The sequence below is a fragment of the Halichoerus grypus genome, chromosome 6 (genome assembly GCF_964656455.1).
Source record: "Halichoerus grypus chromosome 6, mHalGry1.hap1.1, whole genome shotgun sequence".
Taxonomy (NCBI): domain Eukaryota; kingdom Metazoa; phylum Chordata; class Mammalia; order Carnivora; family Phocidae; genus Halichoerus; species Halichoerus grypus.
In genome coordinates, this window is record NC_135717.1 from 1645357 (window position 1) to 1661920 (window position 16564).

The 16564-nt window shown below is 60.3% G+C and overlaps 1 protein-coding gene across 5 annotated transcripts in view; it reads right to left on the minus strand.

The window, feature by feature from the left end:
- The window catches only part of MAD1L1 (mitotic arrest deficient 1 like 1), a 319758-nt gene that overhangs the window by 298421 nt on the left and 4773 nt on the right, over positions 1 to 16564 (minus strand). For 4 of the 5 annotated variants that reach the window (XM_036074189.2, XM_036074187.2, XM_036074183.2 and 1 more), the window contains exons 3-9: positions 15891 to 16031; positions 13654 to 13833; positions 11127 to 11251; positions 10282 to 10363; positions 9266 to 9396; positions 9018 to 9132; positions 7064 to 7125 (exon numbers count right to left, since the gene is read on the minus strand). In XM_036074189.2, the coding sequence (XP_035930082.1) occupies positions 7064 to 7125; positions 9018 to 9132; positions 9266 to 9396; positions 10282 to 10363; positions 11127 to 11251; positions 13654 to 13833; positions 15891 to 16031 (836 nt within the window). Of the gene's footprint in view, positions 1 to 7063; positions 7126 to 9017; positions 9133 to 9265; positions 9397 to 10281; positions 10364 to 11126; positions 11252 to 13653; positions 13834 to 15890; positions 16146 to 16564 lie in introns of all 5 variants that reach the window. The other variant, XM_036074192.2, reaches the window with a different exon arrangement.

Sequence of the window (16564 nt, forward strand, 5' to 3'; positions counted from 1 at the left end):
CACAAATGCACAGAAACAAAGCGGTTCTAACACCCTCACGCCTCCCTCGCCGTTTATTAAACAGCACTGGCTGCCGTCACTCAGTGCTCACAAAGGCTGGCCACCCTCCAAGCCCCCAGCGCCTCTGAAGACAAGCCCCTGCTCTTATGTCACGAGACTGAAAACGGCAGACAGCCAGTAAAGAAATCAAACACGTCGAGGCAGAAAGAAGCTGGGGGCTCAGGCACCAGGAGAACGAGCTGCTACTTGAGGCCAAGAGTAATCACGGGAGCGCCCGCTCCCACTATTGGCCCCCACAGGGAGGCCCAGGGCTGTGATGGGCTCCGAAGTCTCTGGCCCCCGTCCGCACACCTCTGGGGGCCGCCAGGGCTGGAACCCAGCACAGCACCGGGGCACAGGCCTGACGGAGTGCCGAGGGTGGGTGAAGGTGCCTCTCCGGGGCCGAGGCTCCAAGGCAACAGCTCTCGGCAGACAAATGAGTGAGTGCAGGAACAACAGAAAGGTTCCAGGCTGAGGCCACAGAGGCACTAGCATGGGAGGCCAGAAGGTGAAGCCTTGCCCTCCCTCCTCCTCCTCCAGAACCGCAGAGGAAATCAAACCAAGACCGAGATGCCTGACAGCCCAGCCACCCTCCCGAGCACCAGCATCGCCTCGTGTACCGACGGACCCAATACCCAGGTGATCGGAGGTGGCAACCACGGGAAGTATGGCCATTAAAGGGTCTGGGTCGGTCGATGAGATGCTCTCCTAGAAGGAATCATGCGGGGCGCCTGGGTGGCTCAGTCGTTAAGCGTCTGCCTTCAGCTCAGGTCAGGATCCCAGGGTCCTGGGATAGAGCCCCACATCGGGCTCCCTGCTCCCCGGGAAGCCTGCTTCTCCCTCTCCCTCTCCCACTCCCCCTGCTTGTGTTCCCTCTCTAGTTGTATCTCTCTGTCAAATAAATAAAATCTTTAAAAAAAAAAAAAAGAAGAAGAAGGAATCACGTGTTTGGCCTCACCGGCCAGGGGAGACTGCCCCTAAGACCGGCCACCTGGCCAGCTGACAAGTGCTGCTGGGAAGCGTCCCACCAGCACCTGGTTCCCATGCTCGCTACAGGTGACAGGTCAGCAGTTTCAGGGGCGCGGCGGCCTCCCTGGCGCTGTCAATCCCATCAAACGTGCATGCTTCCTGACGGGCATTACGCCCTCCCAGCCAGACTGAAACTGGGCCAGATTCGGGCACAAACGGACAGGGGAAGGAGCCAAATCACAGAGGTGCACCCGCCACCAGCAAGCTATTTCCTCCATAAAATGAGGGGCTTGAGCCCAGAGGGCCTCAACATGCATTCCATGCCCATTAAAGAAGGCTCCCCGGTGGGAGCTGCTCCACACGCTGGTTAAAAGCCACCCCACGGGCGGTCCCCGCCCTCCTCGCTGCGCCGGGGCTGCACGGTGAGTCTCTGCCGAGACCTCTGAAAGCATACTGCCCACACTAAGTGATGCCGCCGGTGTGCCAGGATGGAAACATACAGAATGTTTCTGGAGGGCAACTGAGCACCATCTGTCCATTTCAGACACGGAGCTCTTTTGAGCTTAAAAAAAAAAACCTACTTCTAAGAATCTCTCCAACCAATAAGGCGCTGCTTCCACTGGAAGCAACCAAAGTGTCCATCACCAGGGGCCTGAGGTCACTCAGAGCTCGTGCACTCCTCACAACACTGTACAGCCCTTCCGTTCAGTAGGGAGCTCAGTGCTGGCGCAGAAGGACCGGTAGAAATCGAGTGACAAGACGTGCAGAATGCGGACGCAGCCCCGAGTCACAGGAGGCGAATACAGAGCTTGCCACGTGAGAATGTACCAGGCGGTGCCCAAACTGGGGGATCAGCTGCCCCCCTCTGCGGCAGCCCTGAGCCCCCTTCTCCGACAACTGCCCCCTGGGCACGAGAGCCACGTGCCGGGGACCGGGCAGTGGTGACACTGGGCGAGGGCGATGGGGGCCTGAGGAGCCTAGGGGATGGGCCCCACCCAAACCGAAGGCTTTATAAAGCACGTCTCAGCACCCCTCCGCAGCCTGCCACCGCCCACGGGCCGGCTTCACGGAGGAGGGGTGCACGACTGGCCGTGTGCACACCCAAGCAGCTGCCGTGACGGCCAAAGGCACATGGCCTCTGGCACACCGTCATGACCCCTCTCGCTCCAATCATGTTCCAACCCGAGACGTGAGGAGCCACTCACCTGCAGGCCGCTACAGTCAGTTTTCCTTTGTTAAAACTCCAAATAAAGGGCATCGCACGGCATGGCCTCCAAGCATCCGGCGTCAGCAGGACTCCGCGTGCGCACAGCAGCCCGGCGACCCCGCAGACACGCCATGCTCCGTGAACCCGCGCCCCCGCTGACAGACACGCCCGCTGTCTCCACGCTTCGGCTGTTAGGAATCAGGCCACTGGGAACATTTAGGGACAGGTCTTTGTGAGGTTACATTTCCATTTCTCTTGGCTAAGAACCCAGGATGCAACTGCCGGGTCCCGTCGTAAACATGCAGGAAGCTGCCAAACGGTCTCCCAAGTGCCGAGCTGCCCTCCCCTCGCCCCTGCAGCGAACGCACGCCGTCGCTGCTCACATGGCCGGGGCATCTCATGGCACCTTCACCTACACCCCGGAACGACAATGATGCGGAACGTGCGTCACGTTCTTATTCCCGTCCGCGGACCCTCTTCTGTAAAGTTTTCTGTTCGACGTCTTCTGCCCAGCTTTTAAAAACTGGCCATTGTCTTCTTCACTTGGAAGAATTCTTCACAAATCCTGGATAGGAATCTTCCGTCAGGCCTATGTACGCACTGCAAATACTTTCTCCCTCCTAGAAGAGGGTCTGCCTCTTCTTTGTCTTAACTGTTCTTTCCAAGAGCAAAGGTATTTTTTCATTTTGGGGAACTCTAAGTTACCAATTTTCTGCATTTTTGGTTCATGCTTTTGTGTCCTAACCTTCCAGAAGTCTCGGTTTTCACCCCAGGTAGGTGCCCGCCCACTGGTTCAATGCTGGAACGGTAAGACAGGAGAACCCGCACCTGACCATACAGACGTCCCACCGCATCAGCACTGTTTGTGCAAGACTGACTCTCCTGCTGAATTATCTCATCTCCACAGAAACCAACAGACTCTATGTTCTTGAATTATTCCTGAACTTCCTAGTCTTTTCCATTGACACATACGTCTATCCTTACGCCATTACCACACAGCCTTGACTGATACGGTTTATAGCGTGTCTTGAAATCAACCTCTGTAAGCCCTTGGTTTTTTTTCAAAAACAAGTCTACAAAATTTCAGGATCAGTCTGTTGGTTTCTACCAAAAAAGCCTGCTGGGACTTTGGCTGGGATTGCACTGGATGTATGGACCAATTTTAGCAAACTGGCATCTCAACAACATGAACTCCTCCAATCCGCGAGCACGGTATCTCTCAGGAAGAACTTACACTTGACAACATACAGATTTTCGTCGAATTTATCCCCAAGTATTTCACGATTCTGAGGCTACAGTCAGGGGCGTGTACTTCCAATTGCTGGCTGCCAGTACGCAGAAATTCAGTCCGCCTTTGTGTGTTGTCTTTGTAACCGGGAGCCTGTCAGACTTACCGATTCCAAGTGGCTCTTTACAGAGTCCTTGGGATTTCCTATGCGGATGATCGTCTTGTCTCGAACCAGAGGCAGCTTTTCTTCCTTCCAGCTGCACGCCTTTCTTCCTCTCTCCCACCTCTGCCCTGGCCCGCACCACCACCGCCACCGACGAGGACTGGGGAGAGGGCTTGCAAGCTGCAGGGCCGGCAGGCGCCATGCCTGAGGGGCCCCTTCGACTCCGGCTTTGCTCGGAGGTCTGCATCGCGCAAGGGTGTTGAGCTCTCACTCATGCTTCTGCGTCTACGGAGATGGTCACGTGTGTTTCCCTCTATTAAAGCAGTCACACGAGCCCGTGCTCTGAGGGGAGGCACCCTATGTTGCTGCAGGTGCTCCCTCTGCTCCGTCTGCCCCCCCGTTAGTCCTTCTCCGGTGCCCCAGACAGTCACATCCAGGCTGACACCGACGCAGAGAGTCAGCACCTTCAAATCCTTCCCCGCCAGGCCGCGCTCCCAGGGCAAAGCTGTCCGTACCCGGGCACTCTCTGTGTGCTGCTGCTGAATTCCTCACTCAGCTTTCAAAGCCCTGGGATGAGGACATCCAAGAACCACACCCATGCACCCTCCTCCACACTGCAGCCTCCCCCGGGTGCAGGGCACCCCGCCCAGCCTAGTGCAGCATCCCTCCCACCCAGGACTCTCCAAGTCCCAAAGCCCAACTGCCTCCAACCAGATGACCTGCATGCTGGAGACAGGTGTCCAGCAACGTCCGGGTAGACAGGCCTGCCTGGCAGGGGAGGAAACAGCCAAGGGCCTTCCCTACTAGTTTACACTGCCTGACTGCCCCGGCCAACTCCACCCAACTCTCCTGACACCTCTGGGCTCCTCGGGGCCTGAGAAATCCCAAACTGAGAGAAGGGTGACAAGAGTCATGCCGTGTGAACTTCAAGGAGTTCTGGTCTCTCCATGTGTCAGACCTGCTCTCTGTTCCCAACCTCTGCAAGGCCACAGGGCCCTCCGAGAATCTGCGGAAAGCCACAGCCCTGCGCACGGAGGACAGCCCGTGCAGAGAATATCTGGTCTGAAACACCAGAAACTCAGAGACTGCAGGTATTTAAGGATCATAAAGAGGCTGGTCAAGAACAGAATAGGTGTGGGACAGCCAACGGGGGCCAGCCAGCCGCACCCAGGTGCACAGGACTGTAAGGCCACAGACCCCACAGCCCTGCTCCTCTGGGCCGCGGCCATAGCACACGAGTCCCACACAGAGCGGCAGAGGACCAGGAAGAGCCGCAGGCTGCAGGTGTGGGACCCCACTGCTCTAGAGGTGCAGGGATCAGGATCACGGGGGAGGGGGTGCCACCTAGTGGCGGCAGCCCTCAAAGCCCAGGAGACATGTGACGCGGGCCAGGGCCGGCAGTCAGGACACACGTCAAGTGACATGCCTTCAGTCCCAAAGTGACAGCAACGCTTTGGCCTCAAAGCCAAGAGACTCGAGCCTGCCGGGTCAAAAGGCCCTGCCTGCCCCTCCAGCTCCTACTTGGAGGGCATCTGCTGGACTCCAACCCACGGCCATCTCCCAGAGCTGGCTGGTAACGCTTTGGGGGGGCGGGCCCCTGAACTAGGACACACCCACACACGAACATGTTTCCACGGGGAGAAAGCAATGTTCTAGAAAGTCCTTCCATGAACAGATGTGGAAGATGAGGCACAAGCCACCCGCCCAACACATGAGGGCCAAGCTGGGGCCAGACACACATCTAGCCCTTGGTGAGCAGGGTCTGAGCCAGGCCTCTCGTCCCCTGCCACACTGAACATGGCCAGGCTGACGGAGGGCATCCATCCTGGACCACTCCAGGCAGACCCAGCCACCCAGACAGCAGTCTCAGAGCTCGTGACCGGTGCTCACCCTTCCCTCCCGTGCCCCTCCTGCAGGGACCCCAGCTTTTCCCTGTGCCCTGTTTCCCTCTGCACGTTACCCACCCCATATTCAATTTCACCAGATGTGGGCTCCTACAAGTCACCCTCCCTGCTCAGAAATCTCTAACTGCCCAAAACCTAGCAAAAAAAGGAGAGCCAAACTCCTCCTCACAGCACTCAAGGTCGTGCAAGACTCCAGTCCGGGGCCCGGCAGGCTGACCCACCGGGCCTGGGGAGTCTGCATTCGTACCCAACTCTCCACAGGGCTCTGGCAACAGGCCACACACCCATGTCACACGACACACGTACTCACTTCAGGGGGCGGAGTGGCCGGAGGCGAAGCCTGCCAAGCACCCTACCAGGGACAGGAGGGGTAGAGGAGCTGGGGTTTCCGAAGTGCCCCCGAGAGGGACCGCAGACAGGCTGACAAAGCACGTGAAAGAAAACCTGCCCCCCCTACAGGAGCCCCTCACCACGGGGTGCCAGGAGACCAGGACCACAAGGGTGCTCCACCGGCTTCTCGAGAAGCCTCCGGCTGCTCAGAAGGGACACGGGCCCCGCTCCGCAGCGCATGAGTGTGCTCATCTTCACACACACGGCGAAGCCCGCACTGCGTTCCCTGCACAGACCTGAAGGGGACACACTCACCAGGGGCCGGCAGGGACACCAGCTCTGCTCTACACAGTCCCCTCTCCTACCCCCGACCCCAACCCCTCACGTCTGACAGCCCTCAACCACCCCCTTCCTCTCCCTCTCCCGGGCCCGGCCACCCGTTGAACACACGACACACAGACGCACAAGCAGGTGACCAGGCGGTCAGCTCCCTGCACGCCAGCCACACTCAGAGAAGGCCTCTAGTTGGAAGTGAGACCGATCTTCCGCCACCCCTCCCCCAGGCTGGACCCACCAGACACTGACAAAGCTGCGGGGAAGGGGGAGTCCGCAGTGGAGCCCAGAGTCCTGGGGACCAAGGGACAGGCAGCAACGCTGGAGAAAGAGGGAAAGGGGCCCCCAGGAGGATGGGCGGGGAGCGGCGGAAAGATGCCTGCCCCGGCCATCCTCCCCAGCAGAGAACGACAGGCCAGCTCCCTGCCCGGCAGCCCCCACCACAGCCCCCCTGCATCCGGCCGCTCCCCTGCTGGCAACAGCTCGACACAGAGGGGCCCAGGTTGCTGCGGGGGCCTGACGGGCACAACAATCCTCCACGATGGCATTTCCCCTTTTCCCCCCAAAACTCAGTTCATCTCGTTTGTGTTTGCCTAAAAGGAATGGCCTGCCCCAAACGCAACTGCTCCCTGAGCATACACGGAGTCCCTTCGCAAAGCCCGACGGCGCAGGGCAATCAGATCCCTGCCAGCACTCGGCCACCAACCTTACGTGAGGAAGTTGCTCAGACTTCGGCAGGAGAGTCACTTCGGGCCCGTCCCCCCAACGGCGAAAGTACCTCACCCGACGTGAGCGGCCCCAGCAGGAGCCGCCCCGGCAGCCTCGAGCAGGGCGGCTGGGGGCGACGCCGGGGAGGGAGGGCCGTGCGGTCAGTGGCGCCCTCCGCCTACCTGATGCTCAAGCCCGTGGTCTGCTCCAGCCGCTCCCAGCTCTGCAGCTTTGCCAACAGCCTCTGGAAAGACAAGGAGGTGAACACTAAGAGCACCGCGACCCCAGCATCTCCCTTCCGAGGCCTCCGCGGCCGCCTGCTGCCCTTCCTCATGCAACCCCACCTCAGGCCCCAGACCAAAGAGCCTCACGCAAAGGCAACAGCGATGAGGAGGATGTTAAGTCTCCCTGATCCCTCAGAACAACCTGCTCTTATCTCTGAGCTAAAGGCCGAAGCGCTCCGAGTCCGCCCCGGAGCAGACAGCTTACGCCCACCATGAGCACGCTCGGCCTCATTTGTTCGCGGTCCCACCGAGTCAGGTAAGAGTCTCAGCAGGGAAAGCACCGAGGAGTAGGGACAAGGGTGGTAAATAGCCGCATGCGTGGTCCCATAAAAACAGCCCATGCCCCAGGGCAGACCTGGGCGCTGAAACCACAAGAACCCACTGCCTCTCCCACGTTCCAGGGGCTCCTCAGGACGCCGGGCCCCAGGGCAGACACATTTGGCCTTAGAGCCAAACTACCCCCAGCTGACATGGCCGACTTGGGCCCAGGGCCCCACAGGGAGAACAGGAGGTGGGGACATCGCCTGCCCGGCCACACTCTGACCCACATCCCACGTTAGAGTTTCCCCCACCTCTTCCAGAATGTAAGCAATGTGAGGGCAAGGACCATGTGCCTCTGTCTGGCCTCCCCCCACCCCCTGCCCGGGCCAAGCGCCCTGCTCGCATCACTGCATTCACTCCGTCACCGGACGGCCCTATCACGTGCGGGGCACGGCTGGTTAACGACTCTGTCGCTGGAGCCGATGCTCAGTGACCATCCCCCAAAGGCCAGGCACTGTTTAAGCACGGGACGTGAATTCATCGAGCCCTCCTGACCCTGCAAGGCAGACACTGTTCCTCCTCATTATACAGGCAGACGGAGAGGGTGAGTCACTTGCCCAGGGTCACACAGCCACCAAGCATCCATGGCGGGATTTCACGCAAGGCAGTGTGACTCTGGAGACAGGATTTTAACCAATTTCAGAATTGCTGAGAGGAAACACGGCTCTGTCTGGAGCTGCGTCTTCAGGCTAAGTCCATACGGAAGCCAGCGTCCTAGAGGAGCTCGGCTCCCACCCTGCGAGGCCAGAGGCGGCCCGTCTGGCCAAGTGCAGGCAGCTGCCAGCACAGCCCATGACCCAGGCAACAAAGAGGGCCCCGTGGCTTGGAGGAGGAGAGCAAGGCCACGTGCTGGTGTCACTTGGGTACCCTGGGGGAGACAGCTTCTGCGCCCCCGCACGCGCACGAGCGAGAAGCGGGATGCTTGCAGCACCAAGTCCTGCGGCCAGCTCTGCCACATCGCCCCACAAAACGCCACTGGGAGTCCAAGAGCAGAAGAAATGGAGCCCGGGCACCTGCTCACATCTGCGGGTGGGAACGAGGTTGGTGTCAGGTTTCCCACACGGCCTCCTCTCTCTGACTCACTACCTGTATCAGCTCTCCCATTTCCGCCGGGCGGCCGAGAACACAACGCACGCTCTTACAGCTCCTTCTGGAGGCTCTTGGGAAGAACCCATTTCCAGCCCTCTCCAGCTTCTAGAGGCCCTCCTCCGTCTCCCACACCAGAGCAGCGGGGGGGTTGGGTCCTCCCCACATGACACCTCTCTGACTCCCCCACGCGTCCCCTGCCCATGCGAGGATGCCTGACCACCGGGCCACTGCGCTCCCCAGCCGAGCCTCCCCGCCACGGGCTGGCTCACGAGGGCCTGCACAGGAGGCCGGGCACAGTTCTGGGGCCACTGTTCAGGCCACCAGCAGCCCAGCACTTCCACGTTTCAGGAGGGGAACTGGAACACTGGACTGAAACACCCAGTGTCCCCCGGACAGACAGAGGACACCCACAGGGAACAGCCCACTGTCCCCGGGGCCCCACCTCCTTCTCCAGCTCCAGGACGACCAGACTCTCCTGCATCTTCTCCTGCCGTCCCAGCCGCCGCCGCAGCCCCTCCAGCTCCTCCCTGAGCAGCCCATTGGTCTCTCGCATCTCCCTGGCAAGGCCGGAAACATGTCCGTCAACACACCGGGCACCTGGGGACGGGGGAGGGAGGAGGGGGAGGGCAGCCTGGCCCCGCCCCGCGCCCCGCCCCACCCCTGCCCCGCCCTGCACCCCGCCCGCCTCACCGCAGGTAGGCGCTCTCCTCCCGCAGCTGCTTCAGCTCCCTCTCCATCTTGGGCAGCCGCACCAGCTCAGACTTCATATTCTTCACGACCGCAGCATCCTGTTCCTGCAGGGACAGCTTCTGCTCCAGATCCTGAGGGAGGCCAGGGACAGAGAGGACAAAGTCGACCACCATGGCCCGGCCCCGCTCCAAAACACCAGGGTGCCTCTGTGCGGAGTCCTCCGCGTTCCCTTCCAGGGGCACCCCGACGTGGCGCTACAGGCTGGGGTCACACCTCGGTGCTGCACCGCCCTCGGGCACGGGGCCCCGGCGCACACCTGCCCAAGGACAGGCAGCCAAGGCTCCCCGAATAAGCACGTCGGTCCAACACAGCACTCCTCCCCTGCCAGACCCGCTCCAGCCACACTAGAGCCCGCGTAACAAGTGAGTCTTCTGCACGTTGCGGACAAAAGCCTTTCCTTCACGACCTGCAGTCCCCTCGAGACACACTGGGGACAGCTGGCATCCGTCAGCGACAAGTCAAGGAACAAGCTCAGTGCATGAGACCAGGACCAAGTCAGTGAGTCCACAGACATTAAAAGGCGCAGCTCTGCGGCCCGTGCAGGCCCAGCAGCGGGGCCAGGGCCACACAGGACACAGGTAAGTCTGGGAGAAGGGCAGACACTGCGCCATGCAGGCGAGCCCGCTGCGGGAGGCGGGCCAGCGGGTGTGCAGCGGGGAGGGGCCAGAGCCGGGCGGGCACCACGGCCAGAGAACGGCATGTGGGAGAGCAGAGGCGGGGGGGCCAGGAGGCCGAGGCCTGACAGGGAAGCAACGCTGGGGGGAGGTGGGGGGCAGCAGCCCCAGCCCCGAGCACGGCACACACAGAGACAAGCGACAGTGTCCACAGTACGTGGGCACAGGCAGCTCATGGTCCCTGGACACCCGAAGCGTGCCCCGGCTAAAGCGGCTGGATGGCTGAGACCACCACCAGGACGTCCACCAGGCCCAGCCTGCGCCTGAGACGGAGTAACGCACCCTGATCCGCTGCTCCTGGTCGGCCCTCGCCTCCTGGCTGGCCTGGAGCCCCTGAACCTTCTGATTCGCCTCCTGACATTTCCTACGAGAGAAAAGCACAGCGCGTGCAGACAGAGGCGGGTAGTAAAGCCAGCAGTTACCCTCACCTACAGGCTCTCCAGTGTGCACCCCCCAAACCCCAGGGCACTGGGGCCTCGGTCTCCTCGGGTCACACCCCCAGCTCTCTTCCCTTGCCTCTGCTGCGCGCCCCTGGTACGGCCGCAGCCGAGGCCCCTCCCGTGACCCCCCCACGCCCCCAACCCTACCCAGGAGCGTCCAGAGCTCTCCTAGGACAACACCTGCGAAGGTAAAGGCCGAGATCCCAGGGACAGAATTCCGCCCTCTGACCTTTCAGACGTCCACGCCTGCTCAGAAGGCGGCCTCTGCCTGTACGGCCCCTCCGGCCCACACCCCACCCACCCCAGGGGCGCCCAGCCCCCGGCGAGGGAAGAAATGACTGCTCCCTGCTGTTGTTCTCAGAACATTTAAAACACTCATCATCCTCACTTCAGCGGTCCCTGTGTCTGCCGCCAACAGCCTATGGACGGGGAGGACAGACCCGAAGGGCACCTGTAGGTCCTCGGGGCTCGGCACAGACGGCACGCGTGAACACTGGGTGCACAGACCACAGAGGGCACAGGATGACGAGCCAAGGCCTTCCTGTTCACGGTCTCCCACACCAGTAACCACCGGATGTGCAGCCCGGCACAGGCCCCAGCAGGCTTCAGCCTGACCGGACCCAGGGCGACCCGCGGGCAGGCTCACCCGGCAAAGGGGCAGGGCCCCACCCCAGCGCAGCCACTCACTTGTGCTGCAAGGCCAGCTGCTCCTTGAGCTCCTGCCTCTCAGACTCCAGGCTCTTCACCTGCATCTCCTGGTTCATCACGCTCCACTGCAACTCGGAGACCCTCGCCTTCAGCGCGCTGATGGTCTAAAGGGGGGGGGACACGGCTGCTGCTTACGGGCTGTGACGCACACACAGAGGTGAGCTCCTGACCCACAAGCCCACGGGACAAATGGCCCCAAAAGAGCCTGCACCTGCCACCCCCCTCCTGTGGGCAGGGACCGAGCCCTCTTCTCCTTTCCGACCCACGACCTGGGCGGGGACGCCACACCTCAACCCAACGCCAGAGTATCCTGGCCTGCGGCCGGCCTCGCACTTCCCTCAAGCAAATGGGAAAAGACTGGGTCATGGGGATGGGCTGCCTGCCGAGAGGCCCGTGCCCCATGATATCTGTCACTTGGGACCCTCGCTTGTGCCCAGTGTGCTTGTGCGGCTCCCCGCACCGCACCTGCCCCGAATGAACCCCCACCATGCCCCCATCCCAGCTAAACACTCCCTGGGAACCACAGCCACGTCCTGCCAAGAAGTCAGAAATGGGGGACTGAGGCCGTCTTCAGAACGATGCTACGGGAGCCCCCCAGGATGGAGGAGCCACGGGAATGCCTCAGCCAGAAGGCAAGAATGGGGCCAAACATCCACCCCTGGGGAAAGCGCAGGCATGCCCTCAGCCAGAAAGCCGGGGCTGGGGAGGCTGGCCCAGGGCCAAGCCTCTGGACTTTCAGGGGCAGACCTACTGCCCTTCCATCAGACTGCACCCTCACCAGGTGACCTCTCAGTGACCATCTGGTGACCGCTCTCCCTCTATGGCTTTCCCAGGAGAAGCCAGCTCACCAATCAGGCCACCAGGGAAGCCCACTCAGAAGCATCCCTGTAAATTAACCTCCTGGACCAGAGGACAGGGACCCAGTCCAGCAAACGCCCCGCAGTGAGGGACACCAGCAGTCCCAGGGCAACCCCTGCCAACAAGGAGGCTGACACGCTCTCACATGGCCCGGGGGCCCACACCAACCCAGGACCCACGTTCCCCAGGGGAGGCTGACACAGGCCGTCCACATCCCTTACTCCATCCATCTGCTCTGTTACAAGGGTGCCTATCAACCCACGCATCACAGAAGAATGGAGCCTAAAATACATTTAACTAGGAAAACAACCTTTGAGAAGTCTTCCTGAATCCAATTAACGCACACAGGACCCGGCTGCGGGGAAGCCCGGCGGCCAGCAGGAGGACTTCCCGGGGACGAGCATACGACCCAGGCACGGTGGGGAGAGCGCATGCAGGGGCAGTGATGATGGAGTCACCAGGGAAGGCTTCTCCAAGGAGGTACAAATAACAGAAACAAAATTCAGGGTCCTCCATCCTGACTGGCCGCCACCTTCCCACCCTGGCCCCTCTCTCATCCTCTTTGCAACCTGTGTGGCAAGGGTCTCCCCCTACCTCGCTCTTCACTGAACAGAGCGCAGGCCCCGCCCTCCCCCACGGGCCCCACACCAGCCTCCAGAACGCAGCCTAGGCAAGCCAAGGGCAGCAAGGGGACTTGTCTTGAGGCCGATCACAGCTCCTCTCCTGCCAACATCCACATCAGAAGACAGATGTAGGAACAACCTTAACATGCTCTCCAGCGTTGCCACGGCAAAAATAACCTGCAGCCTGCTTCCCGAGATCTATCAGGTCGAGAAAAGCACGCAGAGACAGAATACCAATGATCTCGTGCCCTGCTCCCTCCCCGGGCAGTGCTTCATCCTCTTCCTCACTGCACCTGTGATCCGCAGCACCGCAGCAAAGGGACGGGGAAGGTCAGGAGAGTCCAGTTTCCACCAGCATCAATGTCTGGGCTCTGTTTCTAAGATTTATACAACTTTCAACTCGTAGAGACAGTAAGAACTACAGGTCACGTATGCGCTGCCTTCAAAGACATTCTCAAATACTAACAGACCTGCTAATAACCAAAGAAATGCAAATCCAGGGGCAACACTACACCTTTGGGAAGGGGGAAAAAAAACCCACAAGTCCTTCCAGAAGATACCACCATCCGTGACAGGTAAGGCCACAGGGAACCCAGAGCCCTCAACAACGGCGCCAGGACAACACAGCACTGGTAGCAAAAGCCAGACGCTGTCCCCAGAGACCTGAAACCCCGTTCCCAGGAGTACGTCAACATCAGTAACAGAAGTCAACAGCCACGTGCGACCTGCCGCATGGGTGTGCGTGTACATACGTCTACCAGGATGCGTGCACGTAAGCAAAGTTTTTATACGACGAAATGCACACTACTCAACCACTAAAAGTCACAATTACAAAAACTAAGTGTTTGATTTATGACCTGAAGGCCGCAGAGTGGAAAAGGAGTATTTTTACTAGGATTACGACAATGCAAACACTGCACGCACACAGCAAGGAGGCGGAGGAAACCGCCCAGCGCCGTGGTAGGAGCACCCTAGGGCACCCACGCCTCTCTCCCGAGAAACGACACCCCTGGGACAGCCCTCACCTCGCCGGCCGCGGCCAGGCCGTCCTCCTTCTCCCGCAGCTTCTGGCCGGCGGCGTCCAGGCTCTGCTTACACAGCCTATGGCGCTCCAGCTGCTCCTTCATCTTCTCCTCCGCCTCGGCCTCCCGCTCCTGCAGCTGCCGAATGTGCGTCAGGAGCTCCTGGTTGCGATCCACCTCGCGCTGCCAGAGTGGGGAGAGTAAGTGGGAGCCGGGAGGCCCACCCCACCCCTCCCTCAGGACGGGGACCCCTCCTACACCAGTACCAGCCACGCAGCAGGCCCCGCTCACACCAGCAGAGGCCAGGCCCCTCCAGGCACGTCCTCTCCCACAGACCTGCAGAACCACCGTGCGTCTTATGCTGGGAAGGCAGCCCCAGGACTGAGACTCCTCACTCTGATGGACCCGGGTGGTCTCGGGAGACGGCAGTCAGCCACTTAGGAGCTCACCCTCAGCCCCAGAAGCAAAGGGACCACCAAGCGGGCACCTGATGCTGCTGCCCTCTGGCCTCTCCCTGGGAGGCAGCGCTGCAGAAGGCCCAGCAGCGCACCCGAGGCAAGTGCTCAGGCCAGGCGTCTCCAGCCCAGCACCACGGAGGACCTGATGAACACAGAGGGACACGGCCCGCGCGAGGGGGCTGCAAGTCTGGCCTCAAAGAGTCGGGGGACCCTTCCACAATGCAGGGCCCTGGGCAGCCCCACCCCAGAGCAGGACATAGCATCTCTACTCAGGCTGCCCATCCCAAGTTCACACAGGCAGTCCCTGCAGGTCCCCAGACCTCAGACACCAACCAGTTTCACCATCTGAGAGGTTCTGAGATCCCCACCCGTGGCCAAACTGGAAGTCCCTGAAAAACCACGACAGATGTCCAAGACGCAAAGGGACAATTTGAAAGCCACCAGCTCAGATGGTTCCAGCTCACATTCAACTATGTCTGTGGGTGGGAAGGGAAAGGCCTCTCAGAGGGAGGCCAAGCCCAGCGAGGACCTGGGATTAGCTCAGCCCTGCACGCTTCGATTTCCCCAAGAAAAGACTTCTACCAACCGTGAGACAATCCCAACTCGTTCCAACGCATTCTAAGCACCTTTAAGGTGCCGCGGTCTGCACTACACCCTGGAGACCCAAGGCCGCCAGGACAGGTCTTGCCCTTGATGGACCAATGGCTCAGGAAAATTCCAATGGCTCCATACCCCCTGCCATCTGCCCGAGAGTCAGGGTAGTAGCACCAACACCCCAGTTCCTACTACCTGATGGCCCCTGGTGCCACCTTCGGCCCTAATAATGCACTTTTAAGAGCAGCAAGATTCCCACGGCCTTTCCCTGTCCCTTCCCACTAGTTCCTCCAGGACTGTCCCTCCTAGGACGACCCAGAACACCAGCTAAAGCCCCACCTTAGGAGGAAGCCCTGGGAGCAACACCAGAGCAATGGCAAGGCCGTGGGACCCACGCGTAGGCCATGTTCCTGGGCTACTAGGCCCACGCGGCACAGCACAGCCAGAAGCCTGCACACCAGGGTCGAAGACATCCACCAGCATCACACGCTGGAAGACAGCCGCTATTTTTACAGGACTAGGAAAACGTGCAAATATGCCACATAAGGCAAGAATGGGGCCAGACATCCCCCCTTGGGGAAAGCGCAGGCAGGTCAGAGGCATGCCGGTCCAATGCTTTGCCTAAGTCTTGGCAGCATTTCCACAAATCATGAGCACTCATTGAAAACCTCTGGCAAAGTGCTGTTGATCGAAGCAAAAAAAGGGATCTATGCCCTCAGTAAAAGCCTAGTACCTTCCCTAGGTAATGGGGGGTTGCATTTGCCCAGTCTGCCCTGAGTAAGCCAGGGACAACAGGAAGTACCCCCAAGACTGGAGATCCTTGCTCTGAGGCCCTATAACCACGTGAGCAAAATTGGTCCGGCCTGGGCCTGAGACCTTTACACAACCCGGTGACTTTCTAAGCCTGTCATCCTGTGGTACCTCGTATTTCTGCTGGATTTACACCCCAAGTCTTCGGGGCAGGGGGGAGTGGGGGCTGGGGTGGGGGTGGCAGGGAGCCCAGCAGAGAAGCATGCGCGCAGACAGCCGTCCCCCGGGCACTGCCCCCCTCGAGGACATCAAGCATAGCTGCTGGCTATGGCCAAACCAGGCCGTCCCCGGCAACCCAGAGGCAGAGCCCCCAGGCTCCCTGCCGGAGGCTTGCCTGCCTCAGGGCCTGGCGGGCACCGTGCTCCTGCTCGCACCCACCTCATAGCGCCTGGCACTGGTGCTGGCCGCCCGCTCCAGCTCCACTCGAGCTCTCTTGTGGCTCAGCTCCATCTGTATCTTCTCCCGCTCCACCTGGATGACCTGGGACTTGGAACGGATCCGCTCCGCTCGTTCCTCCAGCTGACCAGGTCACACCCAAGGGGAAGAGAAGCCTCAGCAGCTGTACCAAATAGGTGAGCGGCTTGTCCGACACTCACACCAAGCACCTGCCTCCAACAAGGCCCATACTCAGCCCTGGGGAAGAAGGATGGATGCTGGGCCCTTCGTTGGAAAATGGGTGGGGAGAGGCAGTAAACAAAGAGGAAATAATAACAGGAAGAGAAAGTATACTTTAAGCTGACAATGTGTAGGCTTGTTCTAGAAAAGAGGGCATGTTGGTTTCCTATTGCCGTGTAGAAAATTACCACAAACTCAGCAGCTAAAACCCCATGTTATCAGTCAGGTTCTATGCACAGAAGGCCGGGCACACATGGCCAGGTTGTCTGATCAGGGTCTCACAGGCTAAAATCAACACTGGTGACCAGGTTCTAAACTCATCCGGACCTCGGGATCCTCTTTCACACTCACACGGCTGGAGGACTAAGGTCCCGCTTCCTTGCTGTCAGCCCCAGGCTGCTGTCAGCTCCTAGAAGCCACCCACATCCCTTGCCATG